This window comes from Monodelphis domestica, chromosome 6 (assembly GCF_027887165.1).
Source record: "Monodelphis domestica isolate mMonDom1 chromosome 6, mMonDom1.pri, whole genome shotgun sequence".
NCBI classification, from domain to species: domain Eukaryota; kingdom Metazoa; phylum Chordata; class Mammalia; order Didelphimorphia; family Didelphidae; genus Monodelphis; species Monodelphis domestica.
The window spans coordinates 306,582,107-306,597,953 of NC_077232.1; the positions used below are offsets into that span (position 1 = coordinate 306,582,107).

The window sequence follows — 15,847 nt, forward strand, 5'->3', positions numbered from 1 at the left end:
TAAGAAGGAAGAAAAACAAAGCATTGTACACGAATGCCACCTTGCCACCTGTCTATTTTAAAATCTCACTACAGGGAATTCTCGGGTCTTAAAGACTGGGCGTTTCTTCCTTTGCTCCTCCTCGGGGCATTTTGCCGTGCTTGAGTACACTATCTGTCTGGTTAGAATACTGCTTCCTTTCCTAAGTGAACACAGAAAAATGCCCCTCAATCAGAAGTCTTCCACTTTAGACAAGACCTTATTTAAGACATCTGCCTAATAGGAAAATATATAGGAAAATATCTTTTTCTTTCTCAATAATAAGAAAGCAATAGAAAGATGATAAATAAAAGAGCTAGTAACCAGGAATGGATCGGTATGAATGGACGTGGCTGTACATCCCCTAGCTCTAGGCAGTCAGTTTTGCACTTAGAGGGCTTGGTCATTAAAGGAGGAGATTCTAACATCTTCTCTGGAATTGCTCACCTATGTATGATTTCATTGCCATAAAGATCTCCACGAATGAAAATTGCTCCATTAATGCAGGTTGGCCCCTTTTCTTTAATTTATAATCTTACAGAATTGCCTACCAAACCAAGAATGTTGAAGTGACTTGCCCAGAGTCATACATCAGTATGTATATGTCCTTAGGTCCCAAAGATGAGACATGAACTGAAGTCTTCCAGGTTGAAGGTCTGCTCACTCTTCATTAGACCAAAATTTATTTTTATTTTTACTTTCAAAAAGTACACGTGAAATCAGAGTTGCCAATCATACATTTCACTTAGTCATTAAAATATAGAAATGTGCTTATACTTACATTTTGTTAAATATATTTAATATACTCACTTTGAAACGCTCCACAATTTAGATTCCTATATAACCTAGATAAAAACCCATCTCTGGACATTAGATTTCTCTCTGAATAGATTTGCAATGTTTCACTTCTTCATTAGAAATATTGGTCGTGTAGTCATATTTTTACTTGTATGTAATTCCTTATGTGCTAAACTACTTGTAGTCTGGTTTTTAAGTTTCCACTCCTCTTTACCCATTTAAGGTCATGCTAAAGTTATTCATTTTTAAAATGCTCATCTATGTTTGATTTGGTTTGGTTTTAGCAAGGATATGGGTGGTTGGAAAACTAATTACGGAAATTCCCTCCACTGATCAGATTAGCAACTCACTTGTAATTTGTTTTCTTAGAAAATTGCCTGGGAAACTGAGTAGGAAAGTGACTTGGCCAGGTTCATACAGTTAATATTTGCTGGAGGCGAAACCTGAATCTAAGTCTTTTGGATTCCACAGGGTCATTATTGTTGAAATATACGTGACAAATGTGCTTCTTTTCCTCCTTTTGTCCTTCAGCTATAGACTCATTGGTGGAAATTCCCAATTCACAATCAATCCATCTACGGGACAGATTATCACCAGTGCCTTGTTGGACAGAGAGACAAAAGAAAACTATACATTGATAGTTGTCTCTAGTGATGGCGGATTTCCAGAACCTCTTTCCAGTTCTACCAGTGTCTCTGTTACTGTAACAGATGTCAATGATAACCCACCAAGATTTCAACATCATCCCTATGTCACTCATATCCCATCACCTACTCCTTCAGGTAATCCAATATTATGGCTTAGTCAAATTAGAAAATGGAAGATAGTGCATCAGCGTTGTGGTTATTTTAATTGTGCAAGATTGTATACATGCAAACAGGTTGACTTTCAAACTCATTTGAATCTCTGCACAGGTTAACAATTTTTCGTTTAAGCTATATTCTGTGAATAGCTAAGTATTCTGAGAGAGTCTCCTAGAAGATTCCCAAGGAATTCCTTTTGTTCTTCTCTGCATATTTCAGAGGCATCAAAAAAAGTCACCTAGTTGCCTATGTAGGCTCAGGCTCTCTACATATATAAAAGCAAAAATGATTTTTTTTAAATAGGGACATAACTTTCATGAAGTCTAATGAAGAGAACATGGGCCAATATAGTATATTCTGTCTACATTTTAGATGTGTTACAGTGCCTAGAACCCAGGATAACTAGGAAGAGAAGAGATGAATTATCCTTCTTTAGTACAAAGAGGAGAATTAGTTACAAAGAGGCAATGAAATATTTTACTCTCCCAGTGCCATTTATTTGTGTGACATTGATAATGATTCTAGCCTCTCTTTTATAGGTTCATTTGTCTTTTCTGTCACTGTCACCGATCCTGACACCGGGCCCAATTCTGAACTCCATTATTCCCTGACTGGTAGAAACTCTGAAAAATTCCACATTGACCCCTTACGTGGTGCAATTATGGCAGCTGAACTCCTAAATATAGCCACAGAAATGACATTTTTTGTCCATGTGAAAGATAGTGGGTTATCTCCAAAGATGGATTCAACAACAGTGACTGTCCGATTTGGGAATAAGGCTGATTTCCCCAAAATTCGAGCTAAACAGCAAACGTTTCTGTTCCCTGAAAGTCAACCCGTTGGTACTCTCATTACCACTATTTCTGGGTCTTCTTCCAGAGGAGAGCCTTTGTCCTATTTTATTGCAAGTGGCAATCTTGGAGGTGCATTCCACATTGACCAACTGACTGGACAAGTCTCCATCAGTCAACATCTGGACTTTGAAATGGTCCAGAAGTATGTGGTTTGGATAGAGGCCAGAGACACAGGCTTCCCTCCTTTCTCATCTTATGAGAAACTGGCTATAGCAGTGATGGATGTCAATGACAACTCGCCAATATTCAAGGAAGACCCATTTGTGGCAGAAATACTAGAGAATCTTTCTCCTCGCACATTACTGACTGTCTCTGCAATGGATAAGGACAGTGGACCCAATGGACAGCTAGAGTACAGCATAGTCAATGGTAATATTGAAAATAGCTTCAGTATCCATCACAGCACTGGAGAAATTAAAAGTATCAGGTCTTTGGATAGGGAAAAAGTATCTCAATATGTTCTCACAGTGAGGGCTTCAGACAAAGGCACTCCTTCTCAGAGCACCACGGTAACGGTCATCATCAATGTCTTAGATGAAAATGATAACGCCCCAAGGTTCTCTCAAATCTTTACTGCCCCTGTACCTGAAAATGCCCCCCTTGGTTATACGGTGACTCGAGTAACGACGTCGGATGAAGATGTTGGCGTGAATGCTATTAGCAGGTACTCTATAATAGATACCAGCCTTCCTTTCTCCATCAACCCTAGCACAGGAGACATCATCATCAGTCGACCTCTCAACCGGGAAGATACTGACCGTTATAGGATCAGAGTTTCAGCACATGATTCTGGGTGGACAGTCAGCACAGATGTTGCTATTTTTGTGACAGATGTCAATGATAATGCCCCACGATTCAAGAAACCATCCTACTACCTTGACTGTCCTGAGCTCACTGAGATTGGGGCCAAAGTGGCTCAGGTCTCTGCCACAGATCCTGATGAAGGGTCCAATGGCCAAGTTTTCTATTTCATAAAGTCACAGTCTGAGTTTTTCAGGATTAATGCCACCACCGGAGAAATTTATAATAAGCAGGCCTTAAAATATCGAAATGTCACTGGTTCCAGTAATGTCAATATTAATAGACATAGTTTCATAGTGACTTCTTCAGACCGTGGAAGTCCCTCTTTGCTAAGTGAGACAACGGTGACCATCAATATTGTGGACAGTAATGACAATGCCCCTCAGTTTCTTAATAGTAAATATTTCACCCCTGTTACCAAAAATGTAAGAGTTGGTACAAAGCTCATCAAAGTCACTGCTGTAGATGATAAAGATTTTGGAGCAAATTCTGAAGTTGAATATTTCATTTCAAATGAAAGCCCTGTGGAGAAGTTCAAGTTGGACAGCACTACAGGATGGATTTCTGTTGCCTCTTCTCTCATGTCTAATTTAAACCAAAACTTTATGATGACAGTGACTGCCAGGGACAAAGGAAACCCTCCGCTTTCATCTCAAGCCACAGTTCAAATTGTGGTTACTGAGGAGAACTATCACAGCCCAGAGTTCTCTCAAAGCCACATGAGTACAACGGTCCCCGAGAGCCAGAGTGTTGGTTCTGTTGTCAGAACTGTGTCTGCTCGTGATCGAGATGCAGCAATGAATGGTTTACTCACTTACCATATTTCTTCTGGAAATGAGGATGGTCTTTTTGCAATAAATGCTTCTACAGGTGCATTAATTCTAGCCAAACCCCTTGACTATGAGCTACACCAGAAACATGAAATGACAATTAGTGCTACAGACGGAGGATGGGTGGCGCGGACAAGCTACTGCAGCATCATTATTAATGTCCTCGACGTGAATGACAACTCTCCAGTATTTGTCCCAGAGGAATATTCTCCCACTGTCTTGGAAAATGCCCCCAGTGGGACGACAGTCATGCGCCTAAATGCAACAGATGCTGATTCTGGCAGTAATGCTGTGATTGCATATTCTTTACAGTCTTCAGACAGCGACCTCTTTGTCATTGATCCCAACTCTGGAATCATTACTACTCAAGGATTCTTGGATTATGAAACCAAGCAGAGTTACCATCTTACGGTAAAGGCCTTTAATGTCCCTGATGAAGAAAGGTGCAGCTTCGCTACTGTGAACATCCACTTGAAAGGTACCAATGAATATGTGCCACGCTTCGTTTCCAAACTCTATTATTTTGAAATCTCTGAGGCAGCATCCAAAGGGTCTGTCGTTGGAGAAGTATTCGCCAGTGATCGTGACATGGGCACTGATGGGGAGGTACACTACCTGATTTTTGGTACTAGCAGAAAGAAAGGTTTCCAGATTAATTCCAGGACTGGACAGATTTATGTTTCTGGAGTTCTTGATCGAGAAAAAGAAGAGAGGATTTCTTTAAAAGTACTGGCCAAAAATTCTGGGAGCATTCGTGGTGCAGATGTAGATGAAGTAACTGTGAATATCACCATCCTTGATGCCAATGACCCTCCTGTTTTCAGCCTGGAGATCTATAATGTCCAGATCAGTGAAGGTGTGCCTATAGGAACACACGTGACTTTTGTAAGTGCCTTTGATTCAGACTCTGTGCCCAATTGGAGCAGATTTTCCTACTTTATTGGTTCAGGGAATGAAAATGGTGCCTTTTCCATCAACCCCCAGACAGGACAGATTACTGTGACTGCCGAGCTCGATCGAGAAACCCTTCCTGTCTATAACCTAACTGTCTTAGCTGTGGACCTGGGGACCCCCTCAGCTACAGGAAGTGCCTCCTTATTGGTCACCCTGGAAGATATCAATGACAATGGACCCACATTGTCCATCAGAGAAGGCGAGGTCATGGAAAACAAGCGTGCAGGAACTCTGGTGATGACCCTGCACTCCACAGACCCTGATCTCCCCCCAAACCAAGGTCCCTTTACATATTATTTGCTCAGCACAGGGCCTGCCACCAGCTATTTTAGTCTCAGTACTGCAGGAGTTCTGAGCACCACCAGAGAAATTGACAGAGAACAAATTGGTGACTTCTATTTGTCAGTGATTACCAGAGACTCGGGCATTCCTCAGATGTCTTCCACAGGGACTGTCCACATCAGGGTCATAGATCAGAATGACAATCCATCGGAACCAAGGACTGTTGAGATCTTTGTTCATTATTTCAGTAACTTGTTTCCAGGCGGGATTTTAGGCAGTGTGAAGCCTCAAGATCCCGATGTGTTGGATAGTTTTCATTGTTCCCTGACTTCCGGAGTAACAAGTCTCTTTAGCATTCCCAGTGGCACTTGTGACCTGAATTCCCAGGCCAGATCGGCAGATGGCACCTTTGACCTGACCGTTCTAAGTAATGATGGATTGCACAGTGCAGTCACCAGTAACATCCGGGTCTTTTTTGCTGGTTTTACCAATGCCACTGTGGATAACAGTATCCTCCTCCGCCTCAGTGTGCCAACCATGAGGGATTTTCTGACCAACCACTACCTCCATTTCCTACGCATTGCCAGTTCCCAGTTAACAGGTCTTGGAACTGCTGTGCAGCTCTATGGAGCCTATGAGGAGAACAACAAGACCTTCCTGTTGGCAGCTGTGAAGAGAAATACCAACCAGTATGTGAATCCAAGTGGTGTGGCCACCTTCTTTGAGAGCATTAAAGAGATCCTGCTCCGGCAAAGTGGGGTCAGGGTAGAATCTGTTGACCATGACCCATGTATCCACGGCCCTTGTCAAAATGGGGGCAGCTGTCTAAGACGGCTGGCAGTGAGTCCTACCCTGAAGAGTCACGAAAGCCTCCCAGTTATTATTGTGACCAATGAGCCTCTCCAGCCTTTCTTTTGTAAGTGTCTTCCGGGATACTCTGGAAACTGGTGTGAGACGGACATCGATGAGTGCCTGCCATCCCCTTGTCACAATGGTGGTACCTGCCACAATTTAGTGGGAGGCTTCTCTTGCAGCTGTCCAGAAGGATTCACAGGGCGAGCCTGTGAGCGAGATATCAATGAATGCCTGCCCAACCCATGCAAAAATGGGGCCCTCTGCCAGAATTTTCCTGGGAGCTTCAATTGTGTCTGCAAAGCTGGATTTACAGGTAAGGTGCTCATTTTCCTCAAAATTGATTTGAGAATGTCACAAGCTTTACACAGGCATCATAGGATGAAGTACAGAGAGATCATGCTTCCCACTCAGGTATGGACCAAGAGCGGAGAGAACACAGAGAATGCGATCTGGGGACACCATCTCTGAATCAATAAATCGATTGGGGCTTTAATGCTATTCCTTTAATCATTGTAGGAAGTATCAAATCAGCTGGAACTTAGGACAATAACAATTATCTTGCCAGTATGGAAGGACCCTTGAAGGGGAAGGGAGGCTATAACAATGCTAATATAAATGGCAACAAACTAGCATGTATTGTAACACTTTAAGATGTTGATGCCATTATTTCTCCCATTTTACAGATGAGAAATATGAGGCTGAAGGAAAGGATGTGACTTGCCCAGGGTCACTTAGCTTACTAGTGTTTCAAGCAGGATTCAGGTTCAAGCCTTCCTGATTTCAATGCCAACATTGGGTCCACAGTGCCACCTAGCTGTCTCTAGGATATTTCCCTGACAATGATGATGACTATAGTGACAACTCCTTTGGCTCACATGGTTAATAGGCATTAAAGGTTCAAAGTGGGCTTTATAATTGTCAGGTTAGCACATGTTTTCTGATGGGCCAACTGTGATTTTTGTTCGTTCACATCAATGTATATATCAGGAAAATACTTAGTGATTGATATACTCTGGAGAAAGAGAATCATGGCATTGGCATGTTTGACTCTTGAGGTTTTATACCTGACTCATTTGTCCACAAAGGATATTCATATTTTAAATTAACTTTGTCTCATAATAGAAAGACAGTATGAAGTAATGGATTGCTGTACCAGACATCAGGAAGCCCTGAGTTCACATGGTGCCTCTCCTGGTCATTAAGTATGCTAAAAAGTCACTTAGGATCTCTCAGTCTCAGTTCCATCATCTGTAAAATAAAGGAACTAGACTAATTGGCCTCTGCAGTTCCTTTTAGCTCTAGGCTATCACTTATTCACTTAGCCTCCTAGATCTTAGCTCAATTTCCATTTGCATTAGTGGAAAGAATGGTCACACAATTCTAGATCTCTGATCTAGAATGAAGTGTGAGTTCCCATACTCATCATTTCAGTATTACTCTAGAGCATGATCTATAGCAAGATTCAATAAACTATGGCCCCTCCAGCCTTTCACTGAATGTTTACTTTTTAAGATAAAGATTTAGTGTATTTAAAAATAAAAACATTCTTAGCTCTCTGGCTATACAAAAACAAGCAGCAGTCAGACTTGGCCCTTACTTAAGCCATAGTTTGCTGCCCCCTGATAATTTGGGATGCTGCCACATTTTTAAAAAATACTCTGTGTCACATTGATAGACAATTAGAAAAAAATGAGGTTAAATCCATTGCTTCCAATAAGATGGTATACTTAAATTACAGTGAAAAGCTCAAGGTCTATATAACAATGCAATGTTTGTTATTCTTGAGAAAAATTTCAGATGTTTGTCAAGATTTGACTTGCCTGGCAGGCAAAGTTGAATCTCAGTCTACTTTGTTGTTGCTTTAATATTCACAGGGATGATATCTCAGTATTTGACCATTTGAGTTTGAATTTAAGGAGAGATCTCAAATTTGTTTCTGGAGAATGTTTGCCTCTGAAATGGAGAGGGAGAAAGAAGAACGAAGTATTCTCACAAAAAGAATAAGCACAATAATGATAAACCCAAGACCAAATTTCAAGCCTGATGGAAAGCCAAATGAGCTTCATAAGTAGTTGGAGTAGACAACCGCCTAAATGGCAATGCCCCACATTTCTCTGCCCCCAACACCCTGACCCCTTCCTCACTCCCCACACTGGTTCACTAGTTCTAAAAATGTCACAGTTAAAGATCTGCTATTGATCTCAGTAAAATGTTAACCCTCCCAGGAAAATCCCATATAAAGCTTTATTGATTCACTACCAAGTTCTTAGAGCCTTTCCTGAGAGCGGTTTTTTTTGAGGAGGGAAATGAGGGGAGAGCAGATATATATATATATATATATATATAAATAAGTTCCTGAGAGGACACAGAGAGGTGCTACCAAGGAGGTGAGAGAAGCAGCATGAAAGAAAGTGTGAAAGTTGGAAGATAAAAGCATCGAGTACAAATAAGAAAGCTGGGAAGTTCCTGATCTCTAGGGCCTCACATTCTAACACAGGAGATCACATTCATGGATGAGTTCAGCTTGAAGTCTGATGGAAAGGCTGAAGCTCCATGGGCCCTTGAGCTATAATGGCAAGTAGATGCTAATGAATTTTCTTTAATCTAATTTTCTCTAATCAAACCATATTTCTTTGTTGAGCCCTTTGGCCATGCCAAGGTGTTTGGTGGCCAGAACTTATTTTTCTAAGTCTCCTTTAGCTAGGGCTTCAGTTGCTGAAGGAAGAAAGGAGTGCAGCTTGAATTATATTCAACAATCATTTATGAAGTATGCATTATGTATTATTAGGCCATTGATCAAAATGAGGATGAAGATGATGACTAACACTTATACATCATTTAAAATTTCTGAAGCACTTTATATATTTTACGCCATTTGTTTAAAAAAACATTAAATACCTGCTCTGATTAGATTCTGGGGAAACAGAAAAATCAGACAGTTCTTGCCGTTACAGAACTGATATGTAACATGAACATATTGGTGTATCCCCAAACCCAACAAAACAAGCAAAATTAATACAAGGTAATCTCATAAGGGAAGCATTAGTACCTGGCGGGGGGGGAGAGGGGAGGCTTCATAAAGAATGTAGAGATTGAAATGAATTTAGAATGCATCTAAGGCTTGCTTCTAACATGTAAAATGAGGAGAGAGAGCCATACAGATGAAGTGAAAGGGGTGGTGGGGAATGGAGGAGATACAGATGGATAATCCTGTGCCCTGACTTTGAGGAATTTACCACCTTGTAAGAAAGGCAGGAATACTATGATAAGGACAAGAGGAGAACTATCAGCACACTGCTAAAAAAGAACCAAAAAGGAAACAATTATTACTGTCAAAGGGGAAGGTGGAAATCTTCATGGAAGTAGTGACTTTTAGTATAGCTGGAATTTCAAAGGGCAAGCATAGAGGTGTGGGGATCCTAGATGGAAAGGTACAGTCCAGGCAAAAGCAAAATTGGGATATGACTTTAAGCATGTCTAATTCCAGAATTTTGCTCAGTCAGCTGTTTGTTGACACTCTTCACTGTATCTAGTTTAGTGGTTTCTCTTTAGAGATATAAAGAGAATACACATATGTACATGTTATATAATTTATCCAGATGTGTATACCCACGTCATATATATGTATGCATATACATATATACAAATACTATGTAATAGATATGCATAGATACGTATGTATAAGAAGAGGATGAGAAAGGAAAAGGAAGAAAGGAAGATGAGCAAGAAGAAAGACTACCTGAGACATACACACACAGACAGAGAGATAGAGACCAAGAGATGGAGAGAGACAAAAACAGATGCAAAGTCAATCCAATTATATTTTATCTCAAATTAAATTATATAGAACCAAATCCTCAGTGTGCCTGTTGAAGATTGCAGTAGATGAATCACTTTCAATATGAAAATCTCCTGAAGTCCCTCAGTCTTCCCTGGATCATTCTGGGAAATGATCAGCTCGAAAGGTTGTGTTTGTTACCCCTCCGTGCCACCACCCTGCCTCATGTTTCAGACAGCGGTTGTTGTCTTCATGCATTCAGCCATGAATAAGAGGACCTAGTTCTGTCCTTGCAGGGTAGATTGTGATCAGGGACTAAGAATTGAGGCTCTACTGTTGCCTGTAGGGTGTGCACTTCTCGACATCAGCCGCTGTTTTAAAATACAGTGTTACCTTGATACACGAGCACCTTAAGTCACAAGTGCTTTGAGATACAAGCAGTCATGATTGAGACTTTTGCTTTAAGTCCTGAACTGATATTTGAATCAAGAACTTCTGCCCATGGAAGAACATGCCATGCCAACGTGGATGAGGTAATCAGTACAAGCGAGATAAAGAAAATGTTGAGAATTTGGGAAAAATTAAATAGTTTATTGAAAAGACAGACACAGAAAAAGTTGCAACAGGTCATACATTGGAGCTGTGTGACAACGCTTGTTTCCCACATTATCCAAAGGTTTTCAAAGGGAGGAAGAAACAAACTTCCATGGAAAGAGTTTTGTTGAAATGCCTCTAAGTGAAATCGAGGAAAGTGGCAAAAGAGCCAAATTTCAATGAAGAAAATGACGATAATTAACGTTTAAAAATAGCAATTAAGTTTAGCAGTAAAGTCACATAATAATAACAAAATAATAAAAATAACATCCTATGTAATGTGGAAGGTCAATTTTGCATTTAAATGTAGCATTACATGTGTAGAGAGTAAATTATATTAAGTGACAGTGCATGGAATGAAAACCTTCTCTGCCAGTATCTTTGCCTAACCTTGAAGGTAAATAACATTTCATAAACAAGTTTCTTTCTTTACATTCTTTCTTATTATCTATAACTATACTTATTTGTTATTTATAAAGTACATTTTCATATTGAAAAGCATATAAAACAAAAAATAATCCATGTGGTTTGGGGGGGGCAGAACAGATTAATTGCATTTCCAATCATTTAAATGGGGAAATTCGATTTGACACAGGAGCAAACTGAGTCATGATCTTGGCCATGGAACAGATTAAACTCGTGTGTCAAGGCACCATTCTATCTATGCTTGTATATCCAGTGTCTTGCCCAATGCCAAGCCCACTTGGGAAAAAGATTAATGTCATTGTTAATTCAGTAATTTAAAATGAATGGGACTGAGGTGGATATTGCTTTGATGTACACACAACAGTCTTTTTTTAATAGAAAATTTTGACAGAAGTGTTTTCTGACTGAATCAAGCGTATAGTGGTTAACCTTGATCCTAAGTAAAATTCCATGAATATGTTAAAAGACGCTGGAGGAAGTAATGTACTGAGGGAAGAGCATTCACTCTGGAGTCAAAGGCCTTGAGTTTAAATCCCACCTCTGGAACTTGCTACCTTGGGAAGGCGGTTTAATCTTTGGGGGCCTCCTTTGCCTACCTGTAAAATGAGAGGAAGGAACTAAAGGGCTTCTTAGGTTCCTTCCAGTTCTAGAGCTACAAAACTATTACTATTCAGAGGCATGGGGTACACCCCAAAACACGGTTCAGAATTGTAAATTCATCGACTCAGGAATGTATTGTTATGAATTTCTTTATATGTCTATTGTGCTGTTTTTAGAGGAATTCCTGAAGGGACATTTAAGCTATTCTTTCAAGTCATTCTCAGCTGGAGAAGCCTGACTCAGGAAGGCTGAGTGAATAAGATACAACATCTTGAAATAATTTCCTGAACTCCGCAGATAATTCATACTTACACATGTGTGTATGTCTCATAGCATAGAACTAAAAAACCACTAAGGCTACATGGGTTTGACTTCACTGAGACTGGACTAAATTTTGGATCCTGGTGAGTCTTGGACCCTGAGCAGTTTGTATGTAAATAAATTTATTCCTGTTTACCTTGCACAAAGGAGAAACTCCAACTGTATTCTATCAGTGGCTTAGAGTCAGCTACAGTGTTACTTTTATTTTGTTGAAAACCTGTTTTTGGTTTTGGTTTAGATCTGCGATTTTGTTGGTTGAGGGAATACCAGTATAGAAATCTGTAATGATAAACATTTTATCCATAAGTTTCAAGTTTTCTTAAAACCATAAAATAATCATATTAGACCTGGTAGGGCCTTTAAAGGCAATCTAATCCAGCATCTTCATTTTGTAGGGAAGGAGCCAAAGTAATTAAAAGTGAAATGACTTGTCCAAAGTCACACAGGTAGTAAGTGTAGAAATGGGATGTAAAGCCAGATCTTTAGGGGACAAATCCTCTGCTTTTCCCATGGTTCCACCCTCCCTCCATTTTATAGTCCAGACCTACATGACACCAATATTTCCAAACTTTTTTTTGTTTGAAATGATTCTCTTCAGTACTCCCAAACTGTAAAGTCTACAGTGGAGTGCGAGAAGGGGTTGAAATTTCCCAAGAGGAAGAAGAGATTGAGAGTGTCAGAGAAATAGCAGTTGATATGGAAAGGGTCCTGAATTGGATCTCTGCTTCCACTCCAGATCTCTTTTTTCTCATCTATAAAATAATGAGCCTGCATCTTCAATATTCATTGAAGTTCTAAATCAGATGAATCTTCCTCATTAAGAAGTAATTAGTAAGTAGTAAACTATGAATCTTATAGGAAGGGATTCACTGACATTCAATGAGAAGGATCTTACTTTAGAAATTTTCTTTTCTAGAATCTATTTTAAACCTAAAATTTCTAGAATAAAAAACAAAGCCCAAACCTCTTTTATTTTAGAAGACTGTATTAAAGTTCAGTATGATAGTCACAAAGAGGGTGTGACAAGGAAATCACTTTAAAAGACTGATATATATTAATTTAAGGTCGCCAAGGAATTCAGCTATGTAATTCCTAAATGAAAACTCAAGTCAGCAGTCAACCTTTTATGGAGTTTAATTACAAACAGGAGGAAGAAAGGTATTAGAGAGAAAGAGAAAGAGAGAGAGAGAGAGAGAGAGAGAAAGAGAGAGAGAGAGAGAGAGAGAGAGAGAGAGAGAGAGAGAGAGAGAGAGAGAGAGAGAGAAAGGGGGGAGAAGGGAATAGGGCTTAAATACTCCCTCTGTTTAGGCTGGGCCAAAAGGCCCAAGCCCTTAGGTAGCTGAGGCAAAGAAAAGAGATCAGTCCCTATCACTCATGTGACCAAAATGGAGAAAGAGTCTCAGGGGCCTCCACCCTCCAGCTTCCTTCAAAGTAAGCTTCTCAGAGCACAACCTCTCAGAGCAAAACCTCTCCAACCAACCACCTCTAGTCCTCAGACCCCGCTATCTTTAAGGAAACCATCCAAGTTCCCTCCCCTCCGTTCTCACATCTACCAATCACTGTCCATGTCTTCCCTGTGCCAATGGTGGCTCTAGCTTAACCCAGGACCGCCCAGAAGTCTGTGGCTTTGCACATGTCTGTTGAAGGTCATATTCTCAAATAATTAAATCTTGATCCTTTGCTGCAGCCCTTCCTAAATCCTGTTACCCTGAGTAGGGTGGGGATTGGAAGTTCCAAGACCTGGTTCTGTCATTCCAAGTATCTCTATTGTATCAATTCTAAAATCAATCATGACTCAAAGAACTTCCTGTTCTATGCTTAAACATAGGTCAAAGCCCTTTCCATTATTCAGCAAAAGGTTTCTGTCCTAAGTAATCTTAAGTAAGGAGGAGAAAGACCCTCCCATGCCAAGGGGGTTCACATTCCAATAGACTATCAGTAGGAAATTTTTCAAGTGTGAAATTTCCCAATGGTGAAATTTCCAACATTTATAAGTCTAAGAAATTTTAAGGTTTACAAGGGGCAACTTGATTTGGCTATTAGAACACTTCTAGTGGTTTATTCCTAAATGCTTTACTTTCCAAGAATACTGTTCATGTAATAAAAGGGCTTTGCATATGATAGGCTCTCAATAAATATTTGTTGAAGCAATGAATGAATAGTAGAGAGGACATAACTCCTGTGAGACCAGTGTTTACTATCCCAAATTCTTGTCTTCTAAGGACAATATCAAAATATGAAACTATAATATATAGATTTTCTTAGGGCATAGAAAATGCCCAAAGCCAAATATTCAAAACAGAGTGGACTTGTATTTTTTTGAAAGATCTTTTTTGTATAGTTGATGAGCAAATTGGACATGTCAAAGCTCAGTTTTGATCTGTTGTGATGTAGTCTAATTTGAAAGGGAAACTTCATTCTCTTTAGGTAACTTGAGACAGGTGGAAAAAATAACATCTAGCTCTTCAAAATTTCACCAGAATGCAGGGAATCCCATGAGCCTGGAGAGACCAACTGAATGAAAGGAAAGTTGATCTTCATATAACTCATGATTTAGAAATACATGAGGGACAAGATAACATGGGACAAAATAGATCAAATCATAACATCCCTCTCCAGGTCTTGAACAGAATGTAAAAGATAAATGGGTGACATAATTTAATAAGAGAAGTACTGTAGTACAGTGGACAGTATTGGATGCTTGAGGTCGACTTCCACTTCTGTCTTTTTATATTTGTATGTATGTATAAAGAGCCCATTTCTATACTGGATTTCCCCTAACAGAGTTTTTCCACAGTCTTACTTAACATCTCCCATTCACTTTTGCACATCTGGATATGTTTTAGGTGTGGTATCAGGAGTAGGGCCAGAGGATTATTACCATATAAAGAATTTTTCCTCTGTACTAAAGTAAGCCCTGAAATTTCAGAGAAGGGGGCAGTTTGGCCGTTCATCACTTTTGCATTATTTGACAGTGAATGTGGATTTCTTTTTTTTTTCCAGACATAAAAAGATATCTACATTCTTTACATAGTAATCTGCCTAAGTAACTCAGTCGACTTTGTTGTGAATGCTTGGAGGGAATGGAAGTAAGGTTGGAGGAGTTTTGCTGAATATGACTTTCTATAAGCATTTCCCCAGTGGGTCCTATGTACAAGGCATTACACTAGGAATTGCATACAATATCCACAGACAAAGGAAAATGTGTTTCCACCCTCAAGGAATTTACAGTCTAGGTGGGATGAAAGGCAAATATATAATTTTTAACAATATTATGTGAAACACTATGTTTCACCAGGAATAGAGTACAAAATAAAAATGGCGGACGAGGGAAGCATATGCAGGCAACTAACTCAGCCTCATAAAGCTTACATTCTCATGAGGAAGTACAATATGTAAACAGCTAAAGGAATATAGTACAAATAAGGAGAGAATACATCTTATTAGCAGAGGGGAACAGGAATGCTTCCTTTAAGCCTCTGAGCTCACCCTGACAGAATCAAAGGACTATAAGAGAAAGATGGAGAGGAAAAGGGATGTTTTGTAGCCTGTGTGAACAAAGGGAAGCAGAACCAAAAGAGTACCAAGGTGGTCAGCTTTGCTTTTCCTCAATCAGCATTCCATATTCTGCTTCCATGGAATGATCATAATAATATTAAAAATAATAATAACTTGCATTTATAAATTGCTTTAAAGTTTTCAAAGAGCTTCATAAATATCACCTCATTTGATGCTCACAGAACAGCCCTGGGAGGTAGGTGCTATTATTATCTCTCTATTACAGGAGAGGAAACTGAGGCAAAAACTGGGTAAATGACCCTGGTGAAGGTCAAACAGATAATAAGTGCCAGATCTGAATTCACTACTATGGAAACTAAAGATGCTAAAGTAAATAGTTAATACTGACACTATAGAAGACCCCAAGTGGTAAAA

General features: G+C 39.6%; 1 protein-coding gene across 1 annotated transcript in view; it reads left to right on the forward strand.

The window, feature by feature from the left end:
• FAT4 (FAT atypical cadherin 4) overlaps positions 1 to 15,847 on the forward strand; it is a 203,997-nt gene that overhangs the window by 128,299 nt on the left and 59,851 nt on the right. The window contains exons 9-10 of the mRNA XM_056803836.1: positions 1,348 to 1,598; positions 2,159 to 6,508. Coding sequence (XP_056659814.1) covers positions 1,348 to 1,598; positions 2,159 to 6,508 — 4,601 coding nt within the window. The remainder of the gene's footprint in view (positions 1 to 1,347; positions 1,599 to 2,158; positions 6,509 to 15,847) is intronic.